Below are 24240 nucleotides of genomic sequence, written 5' to 3'. Positions count from 1 at the left end.
ATAATTTTTTGATGTTTGATAATTTTTCTCCAAATAATAAAAACTTAGTAATAACAATAACAGACCCTGAAAGGAAAATAACGGAAAACTGTGTAACTTTTTTGCACAAGGTGAAGTCAAAAAGGGTTTTTGGGTGTTTAATGAGAGACGGTGTGTTGTTTTTAGTGTTTATTGAACAATTAGGTATTATTATAATGACTCGTTAATAATACAAAAGTATGATATCGTCGGGGACAAATATGGGGATTTATTGATATGATACATTCAAACCATTTAAAAGTAAGTCAGTTACGTATAGATTACAAATAAACTCTAGCCTTATTGATATGATTCGAGTACATCCTTACAAAAAGTCTTATATAAAACATTATAAATTTTTACAGTACAAAGTTATTGGTAACTAAACTTAAATATAAAAACGCTTTAATATCAAGATACATGGATAAAAAATAAATGTACAGAGTTAAAAAAAGATTGTGCGACAGTAAACCGTGTCGAAACCTAAAGCAATAAAGTAAAAACAGCCTTAGAAGACCTAATCTATTAGTTCTCGTTAATCCTACACGCCATAAAGTACAATTTTGGTTCTCAGCTTAATAAATCCGAACGCAATATCACATAATAATCAAACAAAGTGAAAGCGGTAGCAGCAGATTTGGCATCGTGAAAAAAACTGGCAGTAACTGATTATTGCTGAAAAAAGGTGAAGTGTAATTGTTAGGGGGGCACATACGGGGGCGGCTTCCTGTACGTGGGGGTGGGCTTGGGGCGCGGCTGCCGGCCGTCGGTGCGCGTGAACGGCGGCGGCGGCTGGTAGGGCTCCGAGTCGTCGGTCAGCTTCAGCGAGCCGCTTTTGCTGTACTCCGGGGGCGCAAGCGGCGGCTTCTCGTCTTTTAAAATCACCGGCGTCTTCATCCCGGATTCGGGCTTCTCCTCCAACTCCTCCTGGAAAATGACGGGGATTCCCTTGTTGCCGTAGCTCTGGCGGCCGTCCTCCTCGACGTTCAGCTTCCCGGTGCGCCTTCGGCGGTACAGCACGCAGGCGCACAGCGCGGCGAAGAAGAGCATGATGGAGATGATGACCGCGGGGATGATGAAGGTCATCAGGTACTGGTATTGGGCGGCGGAGGCGTCCGGGGATTTTTCGTCCACGGGGATGACGTCCTCGTGGACTGGCGGCGGGAGGGATTTTGTGCGGCAGTTGCCCATGGTGAAGACGCTGATTTTCGAGACGAGGAATTCCGGCTCCATGATGCGCGAGACCTGGTGGGAGATGCCGCGGTCTTGGTGGTTCTTGAGCACCGACTCCAGGTGGTTGATTTCGTCGTGGGGGCACTTGCTGGTGCTGAGCGTGCGGTTGAACCAGGTGATGACCGTTGAGTGGTCTTTTTGCTTGAAGGGGTTGAAGTAGAGAGAGCTGGAGTTGCGGTCGCCGAAGATTTCCTGAAAAATAGAAAAAAAATGTCAATGTCAAATTAATTTAGTTTCAAAATCACAGGTAATATGTACTTTTGTCGCTTATATTTAATAAAATTTCGTTCAAAAAGGATAATTTTTTTTGACAAAATTTGCCTTTTTGTTTTTACAACGTACTAAAGCGCTCGAAAGGGTAGAAATAATGTAATTTTCCATTCAATTAATGGCCAATGAATTAAATAAAAAGACTCACTTGTAACTTTTCCACAAATTTCCTCTGCATGGAAGCACTATTTACAAACGTGTCATACGGCGTCTCCACCGTCATGCTAAACTCGACATTATAGTGCATTTTGTGCGCTGGATAGACGACAATTTCCAAACTATCAGTCGCTGTAGCACCTCCACTATCCACACAAACCAGGTGGTATTCACTCCGTCCTGGCTTTCGGGGAATCCCATAAAATTCGCGATTCTTACTGTCAAACTGTAACCAATTGGTCGACTTGATCGCCTGGCGATCGCCCGTCAGGAGCGAAATATTGAGAGTCCTTGAATCCGTATCTTCCGGATCGTAAAAAGTGTCCTGAACAAGAATTTTAGTAAAAAATAACCACTCAAAAAAAACTCACATCAGGGACTTTGAAAATGAGCAACTCGCCAACCGTGGCATTAATATGGTCTACAGGATTGCGCAAAAAGGGCGAAAAGTTCGTCGGGGGAGTCACCGGGACTTGAGGCGTCTCGCACACCCCCAGCCCGTGCTTGGTCACCTTCTTCACCCTTAAATCGGGGGTTAACAGCAGACTCAGCTCTTGTTTGGGGTCTCCGCGATCGTTGGCCGTCAACATCTAGCACAGAAAACATAACAAAAAATTAAATCAAACGTTCGTTACCTTATAAAGCTTGTCGATCTCCTCAACCGGGCAATAATTCGTCGGGATCGAATCATTCGTCCACGTAAAAACCACCGGTTCGCTCGTGTAATTCACATTCCGGACCGTGATCTCGGTCATATTCGTGTTATAAATCTTCCCCAAGGCCCGCAAAGTCTTCAGACACCAGTCGACGAAATGCGGGAACTCCTGCTGTTTCTCGATCCGCATAAAGAGCGAAATTTCGTGGTTGACGACACGTTGCAACTTGTGTTGTTGCACCTGGATGGTGAACACGTCCGTGATGGAGGCCCCTTCGCGGTCGGTCGCCTTCAGGACGTACTCCCACTTGGAGACGTCCTCCTCGAGGGGCAACCCGTAGATCTCGCGCCGGTGGGGGTTGAAATGGCACCAGGAGTCCTTCGACAGGGGCTCACCCCTCGAATTCAAAAACTCCAAAGTGAGATTATGCCCATCTTCGAAGTCGTTGAACGTGTTTTTCGGGACCACGAACCGGAAGATCTTCCCGGCAATCACCGACATTTGCTTGAGCCGGTTTTCGATGTACGGGGGGAAGTTTTTCTCTTCGATTTCAACCGATTCGGTCATTTCGGTGGTTCGGGGCGAAGTTACAACAACATGCCGGGTTGTTGTACTTGGTGTTGTTGGCAATTCTTCCTCTTCGGTCGTTGTTGTTATTGTTGCTGTCGTGGTGGAAAAATCGGTTGTAGCAACGGGACTTGTTTCCGGAATTAAATTCGTGGTTTCGTACAACACGGTCGCCGGTTCCGTGTCCTCAATAATCATCATTGTTGTTTCGCGTTCTGTTGTTGTGGGTACTGTTGGTACCGTTTCAACAACTTGAATTGTTGTTGATTTTGCGGTTGTTGTTGTTGTTGCTTCGGTCGTCTCGCTTGGTTTTGGTACGAATTCAGGTACAACAGTCTTGCTCTCAATCGGGTCCTCTTCGTTTTCTTCCAAATCGTAGTCGTAATCTTCATACTCGTAGCTGTTGTCGATTTTGGTGGCGTTTGTCACGAGTGGCGTTTCTTCAGTTGTTGGTTTAGGGGTTGTTGTGGTTGTGGTTGTTTCCGGTACCATTTCCACGGTTGTTGGTACGACTTGTGACGAGGTCTCCTGGTTCTGGTGGTGCGTTTCTTCAGGTAGGGACTCACCATGGTGGTGCCGATGGGGGTGAGTCGGGGTCGGGCTTACAGTAGTGGTGGTACTACTCTTAGTATCTTCTTCTTCATATTCGTACTCATCTTCGTAGTTGTCGTAATAATCGTCATCGTAATCACCGCTACCATAATCTTCAGTTTGTCGCTTAGTTCTTGAAGATTTTGGTTCGGTTTTGACCCTCCAACCGATCAATGGAAGCCCGAGTACCTCACTTATGGTACCATCACGCGCTTGTTGCTTCAACTGATGGACCAGTGGGGCTGTTTGCACCCACAAACGCCCATCACAGCCCACTGCCACTTTCACCGAAGTTGATTTCGCCGACTTTGGCTTGAAATTCCCTGGACCTGCTAGTACTACCGAACTATCCGTAATATCGTCTTTTTCTAATTGAGGTTTTAAAGTAAAGGCACTCTAAAATAAATTGCAATTACAGAAATAAATTAATAAGAAAATTGAAAGATTTACATAAGGCAAGCCAAAAAACTTCGCGACGTTGTTAACAGCTATCGCTCTTTGTTTCGGTTTGATTGCCCTGACGCCCTTATCAATGAGAAGGATAAGTACAGTGTTATCTTCAGTGCTGGGACACCTGTCCTTGAGATCCGACGTTTCGCGCACGTTAATCGTCACGTCCTCAGATATGTTTCTATTCCTGATGACTAGATGCAGACTACCGACGTCGTCACCGAGCGGCACACCCCAGAAAACTGCTCCGATTTTATCGAAAAGTAGCCACGAAGGGAGAGGCGAGCCGTCGGAGCGTCTGGCCTGGAAAAACATTGTGAGATTTGACCGCGATTTCGTGGTCTCGAACCTCGAAACCTCCAGTGGCAGCCACTTGGGGCACGACGTAGTGGAACACTTTGCCCACCGCAGCCTCTATTTCCCTGTTGCCGGCGTTCACCTCCACCTCGAAGTCGTCGGAGACGTCGAAGGCAAAGTCCTCTTCTAAGGCTTGGGTCGCGATCGCCACCGCCAGCAGTGCAGCGACCACGAAGGAAGACATTCTCACGGAAGGGTCACGCATTCATTGCCTGCAAACGTATTTTAGGTGAATCACCGGAAATTGCAATATTTAGACGCTGTTGGGTTTGTTTATCGCTAATTACTCATAGTTTATGAAAACGACGGGTTAGTGGCTGATTAATCATGCCAGACAAGTGCATAAACAACCGAAATTGAGAGTGATAATTTTGGATTTCGCGGAATTTTGGCAAATTTCTAAATTGCGCGCCAATGGCACGGTGGCGCTAGCGTCGCCTAGTTTTTTAATGGCGTTTTTTCAGAACTGTTAGCGTCCAATTCAAATTTAATTTGATAAGAGAATTGTGTTAATATATTGGCCCAAAAACAGCTATTTATTAAAACTGTTCGATCTACGTACAAGAATTGGGCAAAAGACACCAAAATCGTGTTCAGTAGTGTAGTGAGTGTTCATCAGAATTCTTGTAAATTTGCCGCTTGAGAAAGGTAAGATTTAGTTTATTTTTAACAAATTTATTTAATTGTAATAATAAATGGGCCAGTTCATTCATTTGGGTTGGTAAGGGGTGGGTGAGTAGACCATGGAAACCACAGAAAGTGGTTATGAAATTGAGCGCCAACTCGAAAAAAATAAGTCTCTGTTTTCATTACGAACAAGTTGATCGTAGCTAGCGTTGTATTTCGCGTTTTTGAGTCATTGTTGCCAATTTCTTACGATGAGAATTGAGAATTCCCTGCGGACACCGCAAAATTAAATTGTGTTTAAAGTAATGAAAACGTGAATAAAATTGAAAACAGAATTGTACCTCTCTTCAGAAATGTGTTTAAATTGTATGTAATAATAACTTGACTACGTTGTTCTTTGTTATAATTTATTGTTATAGCAATTTATTGGTACCAACCGGTCAAAAATTTCATCTCAGGTTGTCAAAACTTTTATTTAAATATATTTTTCTATACCCTCTGATTTTCAAAGTCTGTTGACCTACGATTTAATTCCAAATAAAATACGGCAGATAGTGAAATTTTTTTTTCATCTTAATGCACCGTATACATCTAGTTATCTTTGAAATTGGTTTACACGTAAAAAAATTGTGCCGCTGAACAAATGTCAAAAGTGTCAGTTGTAAAATTCACAAATTGTCAATTAGTTACTTAAAAAAAATCTTTAAAAGTATATAAAATGTTAACTTGTGCAAAAATTAGCTTTTTTCCGAATTGGGGTCTTAATAGGTAAATGGAGTATGGAAATATTCGATGTCTGAATATCTGTCAATAGTTCTATGAAGCGGCATTGTATAAAGAATAAATTGTGAAAAAAAGACTGGATTAAAACATTCTAAGATCGATTGAAATTTCCTTTTTACCTGAGAAAGCCTCTAAAAGCGGAAAATTCCCCGAAGTTAGCCATCTTCTCTTAAGTATCTAATAAAATATTGATACCAAACTTCGTTTGAAATTGTTATTTCAACGCAAGTTGAAGGTTGCTGTTGATAAAAACAATTCAAATTTTTAGGTATTTTTAGTAGGATTTTTTCCCTAAGATTTTGACAATAGTTTGTTTTATAAAAATCTTATGCAATGATTTCGAGTAGTGACGGCATTTTTAATTTTGTTAAATGATTGTTGAATCTAAAAAAAAAATGCCAGTTGTCATTTAAAAAAATTAAAAATGACGCCATTGCTCAAAAACGAATGACGCCAGAAATGTCATTATGGTGTCAAAATGTAAAGTTTAAAAAATATAATCTACCTGTCCGATGATTTTTTTAAGATAACTCATAACAAAGATACGAATTTTGTGCGTTACTTTTGGTTCAGTCTGTATTTCCCACAGACCAGAAAAGAAAGTGTGACTTAAATTGTTAGTTGCTATAATTTAGTGATTCACCCAAGTTGAGCAGTTTTGAATTACAACTGGTCTTTTTAAAGTTCCACAAATTGCATTTTTAATGACCTTACTTGAAACTTCATCAAATCAGTTTGTTTTAAATCTGAGAAATGCACAAATTAGCAAACAAGATTAAGATAATTTTAGAGTTCATAGAATCCGTCTCGGTCATCTATTTATACCGCTTGCAAAAAATGAAAAGTTAATTACATCCCTCGTGACTTTTCCTTCTGATTTCTCAATTAAAAAAAAGACGGATCAGCAGCGTTTGCAATGAGAACACTCATTAAGTGAAGAAAAATCCAATTACGAACCAATTTAATTTCCGAAATAATCCTCGAATGGAAAAGTGTCACGAAGCACCGACTCTAATTTCGCATAGTGTCACTATCACAATTCACTCCAAACTGAAAGAATGATAAGTGAGCATTTTCCTGCAGTAGTTGCGTCCCCACCGCGAGCGAGTCACATTTCCTCTCAAATAAGACACTAAACTTGGCCATAAAATGTATTTCAAGCTATTACAAAATCACTTGGAGTCATTAGTGATCTGCGAAACGGCTGTGAGACTCGACGTGTTGGTGATGCTGTAAACGGTGCAGTCGCCGTCCCCTGAGGCCCCTTGCCCCCCGATCGACTTCAAATAGTCCACGAAATCATCCCAACTCTTGTTAATTTTCCTAATTAAATCGATAAACTTCCTGCTCTCCTCGATCCTCATCAAGTAGAAGCGCTCAAACATTTTCTCTTCCAAGCAGTGCGTGCGACACTTCAAGTAATCCTCGATCTCTTTTTCGTATTTCCTCAACTCGGAGTTCGTCTCTTCCGACGGCTCCTCTTCCGGAATGTTCTGGCCCACGGCGGGGAAAAAGCTGCATTCTCCTGGAGGTTCGCCGCAGCGAGCGGCACTCGTAAATTTCGATTTGACACCGAGTTTTTGTTGGTTCATTCTGTCACGGAAATTTGCAAAATTTTGAGTGATGTGGCGCGGCTTGATTTTTGCCCGAATTAATGCGCTAACGGGAGCACTCCAACCAGGGCGGAACCTGCGACACTTAAAATTCTGCCTTATCTTAAATGGCGATCTTGAAGTTTCCAACAACTCGGGCTTACTTGTTGCTCGCACAAGGCGATTTTTTTTGCAAAATTTTAATTTGTTATGTTCACCGTCGAGTGAATTATTTGGTGCACAGCGAGCTGGGTAATTAATTAAAACCATCCCTTGGGAGATGTTGATGTTTGCGCACTTTTCCGAAAGCCGTCTAATTAAATAAAGTAATGTTATTTAACCCAGTTGAGATTCAAATTAATGCATATTTAATAATTTCGGTTCGCTTTGCGCGATCTTGTAAAAGCTTTCGCATCGAAATTTAAGACTTTTTATTGAGTTTTCCATATTTTGTTGCGTCTGAAAGTTTTCATAATTGGGTGAAGCGTGGATTGGGAGTGAACTTTTCTCACGAAGACTTGTTGACTCTAGATAATTGTTATCCAGATGCATGCATTTATTTGTACAAGAGGTCTCGTGGTGATTGATGGTTTAAATCTTTCCTGCATTGCCTCGAAATAAGAGCAAAATGTGCAATCGCCGAATTAATCTGTCCAACGTACAGGAAACAGTTCTATCCGCTTACTCAACACATTCATTCACATGCAGATTTCCACCTAATTCCTTTTATTCCAGGTTCGGAACTAGCAATTTATCTAGTTTCAGATGATGATCCTTCTCGTACCGACGACTAAATGCAATTGTGTTCGAATAAACGGGCCTTCATCACGCGTTAATTTCATTTAGGCGAACGAGGATCCATCATCGTTAGTTAGACTACCGGAATTATCGCAGAAAGTGGCACATTTAAAGGGAATTTGCAAACAATAGGCGCAAGTACAAAATTAAAAAAAACAATAACTGGCGATTTAACTAGTGATAATGTTGTCTTCTTGTCAGTTGTACAAGAAATTAACTTGCAAAAAAATTGAAAATTTAGTTCTAATTAAAAAAACATAAAATATTACAACCCTCAAAAGGCAAAAATAATGTCGGGTAATTTTCCTCGGAACTTCCAGCGAAATCACACAAAAGAGGAAAATTTACGAGTAATTCAAAAATGTACTTAAAGGCTCGAAAGAGATAAAAATGTGATCTTAGAGTTCTTCGACTAGATTTTGTGGTTTGTCGGTTCATTTTTTGAATGAAATTTTGATCAAAAAATAAACAAGAACTTTCATAACAACTGAAATAAATGTATTTTTTCTGCTTATTTTTGACGAGATTTTCCTCAGACACGAATAAAATCGAGTGAAGAAAATAACATCGACTTCAATTTACGCCTCAGTATCTTTTAAGTGTCTTCTTACTTTTACCTTTTACTTAAAAAATTGATTTAATAATAAAAGAAATTCTTCAGTATCCTTGGTTTTTTGTGCAAAAAGGTTTTTTTTTTTGCTAGTCACAAAGATTACGAAAAATCGGGGAAAATCCTGAAGAAATCACAGACAATCTCGATTAAATCTGACATTTTGAGAAAATTTGTTGTACAAAATTTTACCTCCCGGAAAAATTTCAAAATTCGTTTGGATTTTGAACTTTTTGCGTAAGTACCAATTTTTCGGTACTATAATGAAAAAATAGAGCAATCAATATTCTGGATTATTGGTATCGTAGACAGAATTCCAGTTTTATGAAAGAGACCAACCCTAAAGCCGGTTTAGCCTCTCACTTTGTTTCTCCAATACGTTGACCAATAAAAATTATCTCCACCGCACAAAAAATTGCAAGGTGTTTGTCATTGGATATCGATCGGCTAATGCACTCCCAACTATAAAACAGCCCAATCACAAGGCGTTCAAAAGGTCGACAAACAATTGGGTTTTTAATTTTGCATATGTCGGCTGATAATTGCCAAATCCTTTGGAATTTTGCTGTTTTCTGTGAAATTTGAAGCTTATTTTTGCGATTTTAGACGATTTTCGAACTTAGTTTTTACCCAAAAACGTGCTTACAAACATTTGGAGGACCCTAAAATAACAGCATCTTCAGCGCAATTTAGTGAATTTTTGGCTTGTTTTCAATGAAATTGTGCAAAAAAGCTTGAAAAAGGCAAAATAATGAAAGCTTTGATTTAGTAAAAGTTTCAAAATAAACTTTTGTTTAAAGACTCAAAAAGGGCAAATTTTTAGCTTAACTGGGGGAATATTTAAAAGGTTGGCTTGGGTAAACATCTACAAAAATACTGTTCTTTTTTTAAATAATTTCAGAATTTGTTGTCTTTCTTTCTAATGGCATTTTTTTCTAATTTCTAAAGCATCACCAAGTTTAAATGTGTAAATGTGGCGACAACACCGTTAAAATTATGCCGATTGTCGAAAGAACAAACTGTCTCGTGCTCGGTTTTATTTCGCGTCAATTTGATTGTCCAAAAAGTCAATCGAATTCTGTTCGTGTGGCGGTAAAGTCACCAAATGGCCCTTCTCCGTCCACCCCTTCGTTCGAAGGGTTAACCCTGTCCAATCTCGGTTTCATTCCTTTCCGAAGACGTGTTTGTGTCGAAAAAACTCCCGCTTTTCGCATCACATCTGTTGTATACAAATGTGTTTGAAATAAACGCGAAACAAAGAGACATTAGCCGGGTTTTATGTCCTTCCTGTGCGGCGGCGATGCCATTGTCACTTGCAATAATGCAAATGACGATATATTTTATAAATAAACTGCGAAATTATTGATTGTGGGTCGATGAAAAAAGCTTCCCTCTATCTGGTATCTTAATGGCAGTTTTCAAAGACGGTCCATTTCGTTAACGAGTTATTTTCGGCTCAATAATGAAAATCGAGGTCGAGGAAGTTTTTTGCCGTTTTGACAAGCGACAAAAACTCTTCGCAACTTCCTCGACCACTTAGGAAATTGTTGGCGAGTTTTAATTCCGATTGAGGCGGGATTATTGGCAGCTTTGTGGGCTAAAAATTAACGTGGAAAAGGGGCGGGTTCGGTAAACACAAGGGGACAAGATTTCATAATTGAAAAAGTCCAATTTGCCTCAATCAATATTCAATTAACTTTCTGTACGAAATCGGCCGTAAAATTAACCATAAAGCAAACAATGCGGATGTATTATTATTAAATAGAGTTAACTGGAATAACTTCATTACGCAAACAATGTTTAAAGAGGAATTAATTAAAATCTTTGTTTATCTGTATATATTCGGTTAACATTTCTGCTAAATAACTAAATTCCGCTTTCGCGGACCGCAGATGTGATCACCCGATAAAAGAAGGCCTGATGTCACTTAATTCGGGCGAAAAATGTGTATTTTCGGTTATTGCACTGAGGAAACAATAAAGTCCGAATCGAGGTTTATTAACCATCAATTCCGTTAAAATTTGTTCAATTACAAACAAGTCGTCCGGTTATTATTGGTGTTTTATTACATTTTCGTCAATTTGACGACTTGTCGGTCATTAACTCCCAGCTCATCCCTGAACCCGATATTTTGACATATTCCAGGTGAGTATCGATTTTGCCGACCTTTCTAAAGCGAAAAGGTCACCGTTCTAAAAAAGCGTCGATCCTGCGAACGCGTTACAGATTAAGAAGTCAATTTCCCATAATCTGTTCAATATTCCGGTCACAGTGGAACATTTGGATTCTCCAAGTTTCAGTAACGAGCATGCCAGCGCCGGAATTTATTGCCATAAAATGAAATTCCTGCAAAGCAGGAGGAATATCCAAGACCCTCGTGTAATTAATTTCGGTGAGAAAAGTGCACGACTTTGGTCACAAGGGCCGTGTTATTTCCACTAACAAATTTATTAAACAAGCAAACATGCTGGTGGATGTCGATGAACGATAAATCATCAATTCACTTGAGACGATTTAGACAATTAGGGACGAGACGATGATATTTACTTTATTTTATTCCTCCTGATGCGAGCTTTGCTGGCAAGATGCCAAAAATGATAGCGGGAAAAAAGCCACAAACATTACGATAGAATGCTGAAAAATTCAACGTGCGCGCATAAAACGCCCGAAATTCCATCAATCTTTTCAAGTGACTTACGCATTTGCGTGCGCTGTGGCAGGGTTGCCTACCTGGGTAACTTTTCGCAGTTTTGGTAAATTCCAATATCTGACATTATTCGAAAATTAGTTATTATCCAAATATTTTGCTGAAAAATTATTTTAAGTAGTCTACAAAAGAATCTAAAGATGGATTTCTAAAGAAGAGTTTGGATTTTGGATCTAGAAATGCCTTTAAAAAGAATCAAGAAAATCTTAAGGGAAATTTAGAAATCTAGAAAAAATTCTAAACGAAACTATAGAAGAATTTGAGAATGTGGAAAAAATTCACAAGAATTCAAAATAATTCTAACGAAGAATCTAGAGAAGAATTTACGAAAAAATCTCAAGCTGGACTAATAATATAGTCCTCAGTAGAGTTCCTTTATTGGGAGAGTTGGGACACTGAACGTCAAACCGAGCCAATTTTGTATTATGTGGATAAGGTATATATTTCTATCCTTTTTTGTTAAAATTTTTGTTAGTAACTTATGTCAAAAGTTTATGTCGAAAATAATTTCAAGGTTATAATTTTTATCAAATGCATAAAATGACATAATTTTACGTCAAATTTAACCAGGGACGTAGAAAACGTAGGAATTTTGGGATTACTATTTAAAAAAGAAAATAATTGAATACCTACAAATATTAATGTTCACATTTCTCAAATTTGTCGATATTTATTTTAATATTAAATACATAACATAAGACATACTTCTATGCTAAAAATGCTTTTCTTACAGTCACAATTTTTAGTTAAACATCTCGTACCAAAATTTGATCATCAAGAACCCTTCATATTTCCAGTCGTTTTTTTAGATTTCCAAAAAAATGATATTGAAGGTCTTCTTGTGTCAAAAACGTAACATAATCGTGAATTCCAATAACTTTATAATTTAAAACAGAATCTAAAATTCACGTAGATGTTAAAGGCGACCAAGCAGCGACAGGGTAAACTTTCCTAAAAATTAGACTCAATTTCGGGTGCAAGTACCTACGTATTTTGTAAATGCATAGACAAATTCCCAAAATGTCATAGATTTTGTACATAACATTATTTAGACAATCCACTTTTCCAAATGCTTGTTAATAATAAACGTAAAACTTGACAGGAAAGGTTCAATTTCTCTCTCTTTCATCGATGATCACCATTTCTTAATGTTAAGGAAAAAATGTTTATGATGAAGAGTTCAGACGTAAAATTCTTGTTGTTACAAAGAAGTCTCTTTAAAAAATTGGAGTTGATATTAAGAAAAACAGTAAATTGACGACGACTAAACCATTTCTAAACGCAGTTGGTCGACGAAAAATAGAAAAAAAATTAACAAATTTATTTAACTTTTCGCCAAATTTGAAGTGTAACACCACTGATTTCTATCCCAGTTTGTTTTTTTACACATTCCAACGAACGTATATGAAACAAATTTTTGAAAATTGACATTCAATGTCCCAACTCTCCCAATATAGGAACTCTAGTCCTCAGAAGAGTCCGAATTTTGGATCCATAGAGACGACTTTAGAAAAGCAAATAAGACAATAATTAGACAACAAGAAAACGACTTTCAGAGAAGAACCTTAGGGAAAATCTAGAAAACATACAGGAACAATGCTAAAAATAATCTAGAGAAATTCTAAATAAGGCTGTACAGAAGAATTTTGAAATAATTTTGAGTAGAGCCTAGAAACTGATTATAAAGAAGCACCTGGGAAGAATTTATTTAAAACAACCTCTACTATTCGATAAAATTATGTAATTTTTGAGGGAATCAAAAAATGAAGCAGCTTAATAATTCATCGCTTAGTAAGTCGTCTAGACATGGAATAAATCGATACAGTCTGGTTTAGTCCCGCACGTGTTTTTGTCATTTTATTGTCGACAATAGAAGCGTTACACCACCATTGATCGATCGATTAACCGCTAAAACCCGCTCGAAACATAATTTCAGTTCAATTAGCGAAATACTAAACCGCTTACAAGTGAATGCAGCGAGTCTGAGGACCCATTAAACCCGCTCCGAAACGGAGATAAAGTCCGACAGTTGGGTGAATTTTCCCGTGGTGGAAAAATATGCGTGCCTGAAAACGTTTAATTACGGTTTCGTGGGAATTTTCAAGATTAAAATTTCGCTTGTTTTATGATAAAGTGACATCATTTCGCTCGAAATGGGTTTGTGTCTCAACCGCAAACAGCGGTCAGGAAACTACTAATCCAGAGCTTGATTATCATAAAAATATGTGGCATTTTTCTTGCTGGTATTGGACCGTATGTTATCCGCATTCACATTCAATTAAATACCGCGTGTGCTTAAATCCACTCTCCGGGCGAATTTCGCCCTAAAGTGGTGGTTTCCAAGGGGTAGATTGGGGGAAATTGCCATTCACCAGATGTCAGTCAATTCAATGGCCTGACAATATTGTCGAAAGGGGGCATGTAATGCAGACGTGTTGACGTAAACTTTGGTTACAAATAGGCAGTCAAGGCTAAAGCACTGGAAAAGTTGCGATAAAGGGAAATTGCAAGGACGAGATTGGGGCTGTTTGAGGGTCAAGGGTGGACGGAAAAACAGTGCATATTTAAAAAAAAATTCACTGATTACAAATGCGGAAGTTATTGCAGAAGTTTGCGTTTTTCCCCGGTTTCCCGCTCTAAGAGCCACACCGCGTAATCGTTTTTAAATTAATGCGACAATAATTAACGCCTCGACCTCAACAAAATTTATCTCTCGCTCGTTAAAGCTTCTCCAGTGAGAAGAGTTTGTAAGAAGAACTTGCACCCGTCATCGACTTGCCACCATATTAAACCCAATAAATCAGCCGAAAGCTCGACGTTTATTCGAAACACATTCCATGTCAATCGAACTTCAAAGCTTTCTAATCATTTTTGCAACCTGGGGCTCAATCGATTAGTGCAGAAAAAATGTTTCCTGCGTTTCCATCTCGAAGACTCCGAAGCGAACCGACGAGAGGATAAACAGAACATTAATCTTTCAGCATTGATGCGCAGAACAATCCAATCATACAAATTGTCCTGCATGGGAAATGCTGAGTGAAAAAACCCAGCCAGGGATCGAACCCACGAACACTGGGACGGCAAGCCGGGCTCTTACCGCCGAGCTATTTACGAATTGCTTGGCTCCTGGGTGGGGTATTTTATACGCTACAAGGTGTATAAAGTGTTGCATAGAAGCGCAGGATGTATTTTTGTGTATTAAATTGATTTTCCCCAGTGGGGTAAATGAGGCTGTAGACCGTGTAGTGAAACGTATTAATATTCCCCGGTGGCCGTTTTAGATAATAACGTGATGTTTCTGTTGACAGTTAATTAAAACTTAAACGAGAATTGTTCTTAGAAATTTCCTGGAGCGTGTATTACACTACAACTTGTAGATAATCGAGGAGTTTCATTTAGATAAAATGGTCGTAGGTCAGGGTTAGTTTTATCGGGACTTAACGGGAACACGATTACACATTTTACAATTAATTTTGAAAAAATCGCATTGAAAATGTCCGAAAAAATACCAAGTGCACTCCTCTGAAGGAGGGTTCCGGAGTGTTATTAAACCCCCGAATCTATAAATTTGGTGAACAATTTCCAACGGCTCTATTCTCCCAATGAAATTCAATTTAAAACCTCCCGTCGCTTCCTGATGTAATACATGTAATAAAAGCGCCAAATTACAACAAAAGCTGGAACCGAGTATTGATCACATTATTGTTGTTGAACAAAGCTGCTCAGCCATTATCGATTAGCGAAATTCTAGTCGAAATGTGAAAAATGTTGCCAAGAATCCAATAAACCCGCACCGAATTAATATGAAAAAGATTTCGTATTCGTAGCGGAAATTACTTCCACTTAACTTGCCATAAAAGTTCGCTTTCTGGGCCTGTCATGTCGAATTATGAAACATATATCTCGATTTTTGCTTATTAGCGTGGACGAAAGCACGCTACCTGGGCTTTGTTCAAGTTTGCTGAGCAAAAACTGAGTCAATTAGAACGATTTCTGTTATTCAATGCCTCAATCACGAGCGCTTTATTGGTGCTAAAGATTTATAAGGCGGTGGTAAAGAACCGAGCCAATTTCTAGAGAAATAAACGACCGCTAATTTATTTACCACAAACACATTCGATTGATTTCGATCAAATGGCAGTTTTATTTTCCAAAACTTTCGCCCATAAACTGTGACATGGCCGTGATATCGCCCATAAGTTATGGGGTGAAAAAACGTAAATTAGTGCGAACATCCGGCAAACGAGAAGACAGATCTATTCGAAGCGGAAAGAGAAACTGGTTTATTGATACATACCTTAATTGGTTTGTGCTTTATGGTTTTCGTACGCAAAGTTCGTCGAATTGAATAATCTGCAACAAAACACAAGTATGGGTTGGAATAATACGAGAATCTTTGTGAGCGAGTTAACAAGGAACTTGGCAACTGTGCTCGATACAACGAGCTTTGAAGCTTTGTGTTGTCCGTTTATTATATCTGCCCGAAAAGCTGTGCTTTCTTCCAAATAGAATTTCGTCCGCTATTATTATCGTGACAATTAAACTGTGTAAAAATAGACCGACTTTGGACCAGTTTCAAATTGATTTCGGTCATGCATTTCGTTGCAATAAATCAGAAAATGTGACGTGGGCTTGCCCCAAAAATTCGATAAGGGGATAATGGGGTCTCGAATTACGGTCAGTCTTGAGACTTGTAAGTGAAAATGGCTCAGATGCGATGATTTATCAGTTTTTCGGGCTCTTGCTGCAGGAAGTCTCACAAAGCCTGGCTCTAAGCTGCAGTAATTAATTGTGAGATGGGTTTCGAAGGGTTGTAGTAAAATATTCATAGAGGAGGGCTTTTTTCTTAGATAGAGTGGTTTTGGGATCGATCACGTGTTGCTGGTGTCATCACAATCGGAACACGTGTTGAATATAAAAAATCGACACGTGAGATTTAGCGGTTTATGTGTCTTATCTGAGGAAACATACACACGTCGAAGTTTATTTCACGTCAAAATTTTAATGCAATAATAAATCACACAAGCGGGAAAAATGGCTCGAGATTGCTGGTGGAGAGTGAATCGGATAAAAAATGACGCGAGTCCAAATAAGTGGAAGGATTTTTTACACAGGATCGTCTCATTCAAACCGATTCGGCTTAAAATACAGGGTCGCTAAAAAGTTCAAAATTCTAACGTCATTTATTTTGAAAATACAAGGCTGACTTGCCAAAATATTTTCCCGATTTCATCATTTCCAATTTTAGTATTCACATGCTTTTGTGATTTTTAGGCCTTGTCAATATTTTCCTGGTGTATAACTCCAACAATAATATTAGGTCGATGCTCACCTCTGAGGAAAAATCCCTAAAAGCTGGAATAAATCCCCGCGACCTCAGCTTTTGAGCGTCTCCAAATTTCGATTTTTCATCGTCCGAAATCAATCATTTTGGCCAAATTAACTCGCCAACAAAGTTTGATTAATTATTGCGAACGCGAAAATAAAACGAGTGAACAAACAATGAAAATTGAGTGAATTAGCTTTGAGCTACGTTTCAGGTAATTCGATTTTTCGGGGTGAATTGGGGTGAAGTCGGGTTAAACGTAAACAATGTTTTCTCGAGTAAACTAAAGTCGTTATCGGACATGTGTGCACCAGATGGCTGTTTGAAATTATGAAATTAATTTTAATTGTGTTTTTTCGGTAGCGAACTTACGGATTCTCTGTCTTTGTCGAGATTTATCGAGCTAAATTCCGTTCTAATTGTTTATTAAGACAATTAAAGCCCCAACATGACGTAAGCTGACAATGCGGGATTCCTTCAACTGGTCACGAATTTTGCAGAAGCGAAAATAAATCCGAGCTATTTTCGCGCGAGATGAGTAAGACGAGTAGGTCAGTGAACTAATTCATAGGATGAAAAAAGAAATTGATTTATTTTATCGGCTTGTGATGGCGGCTTGTGCAAATATACGAGCTTTAATAGAGAGATCTCCCGTGGAGAAATCTAGTCCGAGACAATTTAAATTCGAGTTTCTGCTGCACTTGAACCAATTAATGAGCTTGACAAGTTTTTACTTCCTTTTAAAGATCGAGTCCTGCTTTTTCAGAAAAACAGGAAACAAATTAAAACTTTAGGCCGGTTTTTTCCTCGTTATAACGGACAAAGCTCCCTTTTCTCCACAGTCGAAAAATAATTGGAATTTCTTTCAAAGCGCACTCGACTTTTTAAATATTCCTGTTGCATTATCGACGCACACTTCTCAGAAATCTGTGTACATGTTGACTCTATCATATTTGCTCCGTGTCATTAAAAATTCATACCGATTTCGTTCACTATTTATCTACTTAATTGCAAAGAGGTCAAACGAATCGGTTTTCGAGATTTTGTTGACTTTTCACCTCGAAAAACATGAGAAAACGTGCCAGATGGTCGGCGAAAAATTACAACTGATATTTCTCACAAATGGGAACAAATCTGATTCTCCCCAGGGATCGGGCCTCAACGCCCCCCGATTTTGGACCAGGGACACCAAAACATTTGAACGAAAATGTTTCATATTCCAAAATCTACACATAAAATTAGGTTTGATGATAATGAGGTCCAATACACAATAATGAGTGTTTTTTAATTAAAATAGTACGTTGGACCACAAAATTACGAAGTTGGGCCTAAAATTGAATTATATCTCTACATTTTTCTAACAGAAAGCCGATTGTTGAGCTTTTAAACTGCACCGAAAATTCACTAAATTTGATCGAAAATGAAACAATTACCGCTTTTGGTTATTAAATTTTTCATCTAATAACGAAATAATTTTTGGAAATTGATTTTTTTTTAATCTTAACTATTTTAGTAACGTTTAATTAAAGTTTGCTTTACCCATTCGTATTTTTCTAAAAAATTTCAAGTTAGTTGTTAAATGGGCTATGTACAGTCGAACAAAGTGTAAATGATGCCCCTGCTGTGGATGGCGATCCTGCTAACTGTAAGCAGGCAGAATAATGAAAAATTTAACAAACCACTTCTTAAAGAAAATTATGCAATAAAAAAGCAAATCATAATTAACTTTTTTGCTAAATAAAATTAATCAATATATAATTTTTAAACGAAATAAACTTTAAACTTGTCCCTATATACTAAACAAATGAATTAAACCATTCTTTATTTGCGAGAAGAAAGTAAAATTTAATTTACTTCAAAATTAAACGTTTTTTTTAGGTTTAACATCGAAATAATAACAATAATAATAATAATAATAATAATAATAATAATAATAATAATAATAATAATGTTTATTTTCTCCTTAAGTATAAAATATGAAAATATTGTGTAGCTCGTTATAAGGAGAAAGAAAGAAAAGGGATTATAAAAGGAAAAGGTGATATTTTTGGCATTTTTGGGCGTTTATTTCTGTTTATTACAACCTTGGCGAGCAGGTAGCAGAATCGTTCGTTGATTTAAAAAGACACTTTTGTAAACTTTTAATTAAGCTCCGATTCATGTTCGGCTATTCTCTCCAGTATCAGAAGCCCTGGCGTGGAGCATAATTATAAGTTAACAGGAAACGGAAGTTGTGACTGCAGTCAAGTTTACCCAAGTTGTGCATTAACGAGAAAGCACTCTATCACATTATCAAAATTCGCGAAAGCTTTCACAATTAAAATATGAACCTTGCCACCTCCACTGTGTAATGATCGAGACACACCGGAAGTTCACAAATCACTGTCGGTGGCATCCATCGTCGGCACGTGACATTAATATGTACGAGACAAGATTTTTTTATTTTCTGCAGTGGAGAAGGCATTGCGGACGACTTGACTTGGGAGTGCCCGACTATTATGTACAGAGACGGACAATCGGAAGTTAATAGGGCAGCAACAACTTCCGGACTATACAGAGTGTCTGAACCGGAGATTTATACAAGTACAGGGTGTGCAGAGTATTGATTTTGCGACCTTGGAAACGAGCCGAGCCGCCTCGACAGAGACGGACTCCGGGCATTAAATGATAATCTATGGCTCTGCAACACCACCAACAGGCCCCTGAATTTGAAATAAGTTGACACCCAACAATCCAACTGTTAATAACTACTTTTCCAAAAAAAAAACCGAGGGTACTCGAAAAAAATCGGAAAAGTTAATTTGTGGCAAAAATTGCGCAGTGTTGACTTGTGCGTGCTGCATCTGGCCTTATTTGCGCCCATATGGTCCAAACCGGTCTTATTTAGCTGGCTCTTTTCTCATTCAAATTTCTTCGACAAGAGTTAAATATTTGCGCGTCCTTTCATATATCAACGTAATATCGTAGATTTCCTCTATGTAGGAATATTTGGGTCGGCCCTTTTGAAGCGACGCTTTGAAGTTAACGACCCACTTTAAGCTTCCGCGTTCACGCCCAAATAAAGCGGGGACTAACACGAATTTTCCAAATATTGTGATAAGTGGGGTCAGCCAGGTTACTATTTCATTCAATGAGCGATAATTCGGTCATTAATAAAAATCTAAGGACGTGACGACCGACATGAGGGAAATGTGATGGAAATCTTAACTAAATGTGGATTACTCGAGAGATATGCGAGGTTTAACATCACTTACAAACAACAAAGCTTTATCACTTAGTTCGTGAAACCACGACTGTAATGAAGCCTTGTTGAGTCTCCTTAAAACAATTCATATGCGGAGTGTTCTAACTTGTCTGTGTTTTTTTATACTTGGTTGGCAACAAATAAAGTGTCATTAAATTAGCAACCTTGGGTTATTTATAAGTTCAATGCAAATGCGTTTATTACACTTTTTAATCAAACAGGAGCGTTATCTTTCAAACAAGCGATCTGAAAATAGCAATGTGTTTCAAAAATTACAAATTTTTATTTCGATCGCGTGAAAAGCCGCCCAAGCACGCACAGTTGCGATTACAACATTCCGGCGTCGTTATTTCAATCGTTGGTGCAATTTTTCATTTCGCTGCAAATGTAATTTCGAAAAATACTTTCATCTCGTTCGACAGCTGTTTGCATTCATCAGTGTTTGAAATGTCCTCGTATTTACCCTAAAACAAATCAATATTTCCCAACTTCTCGTTTGCTTTCTTTATCAATTCACGACGAAAATTACATTAGGAAAGTTCGAACGAGAAAATTCTCTCAAGACACTTTTGTTCTTCCGCTTAACGCGAATATATCACAACACGGGGAACATTCTGCGGTTAAAATTACGATTTCAGTTGGCAGTACTTGTTTCCGGGTTGCTATTTTCGATATCTCTGGAATAACAGCGCTTTAATTATCGCTGCAAGGTGATAAAGGCGAAAATCCGGGTTGAAAGTGCGAGTTGATGCATTTTTTTAATTAAAAACGCAAAAATACCACTACCAGTTTGCGAAAAGTTAGAAAAAAAAACAAGAAAGTTTAAGAGATAACAAAACCTAAAGATTAGGGGAGATTCAAGAACAAGTAGAAAAGGAACTTTCGTTTTACACATTTAAGGATAAGACACCACTCACACTAGTGAATGAAAGAGTGAAAAATTGTGTCGATCATAAATTAGCGTCAGGAGTGGAAAACCCGAAGGATTAGATTTTTCTTATCCAGGAGCATCGTGGGTTGAAAGTTGTTTGGAAGAGCGATATTTTCGCACAAAGAAACTAATAGTTTATGTGCTTAGTTATTACCTTTAATAAAGATCGGGTTATGGGTTATGAACATGAGATGCCCACTCGCAGCATCTCCGGCCGTAAAAGAGGCAAATCAAAGTGTTTTGTAGCGGTAATGGGGCTATAAAGGGGCCGAGATTTATGCAAGAGATAGTGCATACGGTATTTTTGCTAAAACTGGTGATTTGTCATAAAATATTGGTATTCAAGACGGACGAAGGCCAAGGAGCGACCCTTAAAAGGCATGCGACGAAATTAATTTCAAATTTCAATCAAGGAGCTTTGCGGTCGTAATAATTTTAGACTCGGCGGCTTCAAAGAAGTGATGTAACGCTGGATAATCAAAATCAAAATAAAACGAATTTGTTTGGATTGATAAATTTATTTACTCCGATTTGAGCTTATTTTTAAATTTATAGTTTTGACGTAAATCTGACGATAAACAATGACTCCGTCTCGAATTACATTCGCGGTAAAGTTTCCTAATTCCGAGCTCTTTTTAATTTTCTTTTCCATTCGAAATTCTCCCTTTGAAGTGTTTGATACAAAACTCGGGGCTTTTCATTAATTATTATTATCTTTTTCCTTTTTGTTTGTTTGGTGATTTCCTTTACAAATTACTCACGGAATAATTTGATTCCATTCGGATTAATTATTTCATTAGCCATCAATCCGAATTAATGTTTTATTGAACGATATGGAGCGCTCTCATTGCCAGATTAATAATTTGGAATTATCAGTCATGAAAATGCAGCTAGTTATTATGATTGCTTTCGCAGCCGAGTGTTAAACCGTCGACTTGTGCAACTTTTGTAAGCAAATACCATCGACACATATTTGCCTTTATTTGATTTTCGGAGCCTTGAAGCGCTCTTTGTGTCTAAATATGGCCATAATATCCTCTCATGTTCAATTAAGTTAACTCATATGCATCGTATCTTTAATCGCTGCTCATTTATTTGACTCATGTCGCGTCAAGAATTCCAAAACAAGCCATTAAAACAAATGGAGCTTTTTCCGTTTCTTAAAATAACAAATGGGCGCTTTTACTCGAGGGGAAACACAAAGCTTGCTGTATTGTACCCCGTTTCGGGCTTTATGCGCCCCCTTCAGCGAGAAACCGGCTCGGGATCGGGTCGCACATGTGAGCTTTTCATGGAATTTCTAACAGAAAGTGAGGGTTTAGAGGGATTAAAGGTGGATTTTTCACCTCTTGGATGGTCGATGAGGAGTAGTGAAGTGGCTAACCCTTTGCTGATGATGGCACAAACACTACACTAGAAGCGCGTTCACTACCCTTTCATCTCGTACTATGCTCGTGGACTGTCAGTTTTCAGATGCACAACTGCCCATTTGCCCCTCCTAACAGCTGGTCTTTCGATCTGTGGTGTGAGTGAGGAGGTGCTACGGCGACATCTGGTAGAGAATAGAGAATGGAAGTGATTACGTAACTGGGAATTCTGTAGAAAGAGAAGAAAGAGTACAGATTTCGGTCTGTGGTTAAGGGTGGGTTGCTCTAGCTGGTGGGGGTTGTAAGTGAGGAGGGTTGCGAGTTTGGGGTGGAAAATGTTCTGTAAAAAATGTTGATTATGCACAAGAGATGGCTCTGGAGACTGAATCTGTGGTATCTTGTGTAGGTTTTTATCAAGATTTTTGGAAAATAATTACAGTGGAACCCCTGTAACACGCAAGGAATTTATATTATGATGTTTTCTATATGATTCCATATAAAGCTGATGCTAAATGGTCTCATTTTTGCAATTATCTATCTAAATCCTTATTTGTTCTTCGTCTTTGTTTCGTAATAGATGTACTTCTTTATGCTTTTGCTATTTTTTCATATTTTTCGCCTTCTCCATTAAATTTCTGTATTTTTACGTTTTTGAAATTTAGGATTCTCTTCTTCAGTAGGTAAATACGTACGTTTTCTATTTTGTAATGTCTTATTTTTGCTTGATTTTAATATCTTTATTGATATTTTTTTTTATTGTGTACTAGCTCCTCACTTTTCTTATGTACATTATTGGCCTTATAATTCTTGTCTCCTTTATTATTTCAACAAAATTTTGTTATCTTTGTCTTTGTTATGTATCATAATTTTTTAGTTCAGCATTTTACTTATTCAATAAATTTGTTTATTAATCTATTTTTTATTGTATCGGTTGTTTAAAAAAAAACAATCTTGTTTACCTAAGTCCCCTAATATCTAGTAGATTGCTTTGAATTTTCCGTCTGCTATTTCTTAAAAACCACTAAAAGTCTCAACGCGTTCTGGAAATATAACTACAGTAGAACCTCTAGCAGTTGAATTACCTGTTACCACAAAAAATTCAAAATATCGAAATTTCTACGTATTTCTTTATATTCTCATATCCTTTTGTTTGACAATTATAAAATAAACAAACTAATTTAAATTCACAAAATATAAATTTGCAGTATATTACATGTTTAAGTTAGTCTTTCTTCTTGAAAATTTTGTAAAATATATTGTAAAAAGACAGACATATGCTTGATATCTTGTATTAATAACCTCTAAAAAATAAAAAAAAATCATTTCAAATCAGGTCTTTCTCGGAATAAAATAGTTAAGTAATGTGGTCCAGATAATGATAAAAATGACATTGTTTTACCTTTTTTTATCATTTTCAGCACGTCTTTGACTAAAAAACTCTTATTTTTGCCGAATTTTATCATAAATCTCCTAAAAAATCACCAAATTTATGTATTTTTTTTCAAAAATAATTGAACTATACTACCATTGTATGATAGAGATTCGATTTAAATAGTTTCCACTGTATATCTCAAAGAATAATAGTCGCACAAAAACTAGCGTTTGCCATTAAAGAGTTTATTTTTCTCGATGTATGTAATTTTGTTCCAAAAAGGCATATGACATATGACTTAAAAATATTAAAACTACGAGTATAAGCTAGGTAGAAAAACTCTGAAAAAAATCAGGTGTGTAGAGACAAGTATACAGTATTTACTAGCAAACGCTGAATTCTGTATGTTTATTAGTTTTTGAGATATTATGGTAAAATATACTGTCTTTATAAAAGATTTATTTAGTTTAGTTTTATAAAATTTCTGAAAAATACCAATTTTTATCTACCAAAGCAACCAGTAAAACCATTTTTTTTAAGTACTATTATTGTTCGTTTTTTCTTGAAACAAGCGGCAAACTTTTA

At 37.6% G+C, this 24240-nt stretch overlaps 1 protein-coding gene across 3 annotated transcripts; it reads right to left on the bottom strand.

The window, feature by feature from the left end:
• Positions 1 to 155: 155 nt before the first annotated feature.
• On the bottom strand, positions 156 to 22420 carry Dg (Dystroglycan). Of its 3 annotated transcripts, XM_008197226.3 has the most exons (8): positions 22263 to 22420; positions 15713 to 15768; positions 4291 to 4510; positions 3942 to 4244; positions 2313 to 3887; positions 2049 to 2267; positions 1670 to 2002; positions 156 to 1443 (listed from the first exon to the last, which is right to left on the bottom strand). In XM_008197226.3, the coding sequence occupies exons 3-8, from the start codon at positions 4501 to 4503 to the stop codon at positions 718 to 720; spliced, it is 3369 nt and encodes a 1122-aa protein (XP_008195448.2). In that variant the 5' UTR covers positions 4504 to 4510; positions 15713 to 15768; positions 22263 to 22420; the 3' UTR covers positions 156 to 717. The 3 variants fall into 3 exon arrangements, with proteins under 3 accessions (XP_008195448.2, XP_008195449.2, XP_974516.3); XM_008197227.3 differs by lacking the exon at positions 15713 to 15768 and having other exon boundaries at positions 22263 to 22406; XM_969423.5 differs by lacking the exons at positions 15713 to 15768; positions 22263 to 22420 and adding an exon at positions 6666 to 6785.
• Between the last annotated feature and the right edge of the window lie 1820 nt (positions 22421 to 24240).

Source organism: Tribolium castaneum, chromosome 3 (assembly GCF_031307605.1).
Source record: "Tribolium castaneum strain GA2 chromosome 3, icTriCast1.1, whole genome shotgun sequence".
Lineage (NCBI taxonomy): Eukaryota > Metazoa > Arthropoda > Insecta > Coleoptera > Tenebrionidae > Tribolium > Tribolium castaneum.
The sequence above is the reverse complement of the archived record's forward strand: the minus strand, read 5'-3'. Positions and strand labels throughout refer to the sequence as shown.

What these genes read in the sequence shown, in the direction of transcription:
- Dg (XM_008197226.3), bottom strand. Translation starts at nt 4,503, where the DNA reads ATGCGTGACCCTTCCGTGAGAATGTCTTCCTTCGTGGTCGCTGCACTG. An exon ending in CTGCCACTGGAGGTTTCGAG is followed by an intron (nt 4,245 to 4,290) that starts GTTCGAGACCAC and finishes ATGTTTTTCCAG; the next exon opens with GCCAGACGCTCCGACGGCTC. An exon ending in TCATTTTCAAAGTCCCTGAT is followed by an intron (nt 2,003 to 2,048) that starts GTGAGTTTTTTT and finishes ATTCTTGTTCAG; the next exon opens with GACACTTTTTACGATCCGGA.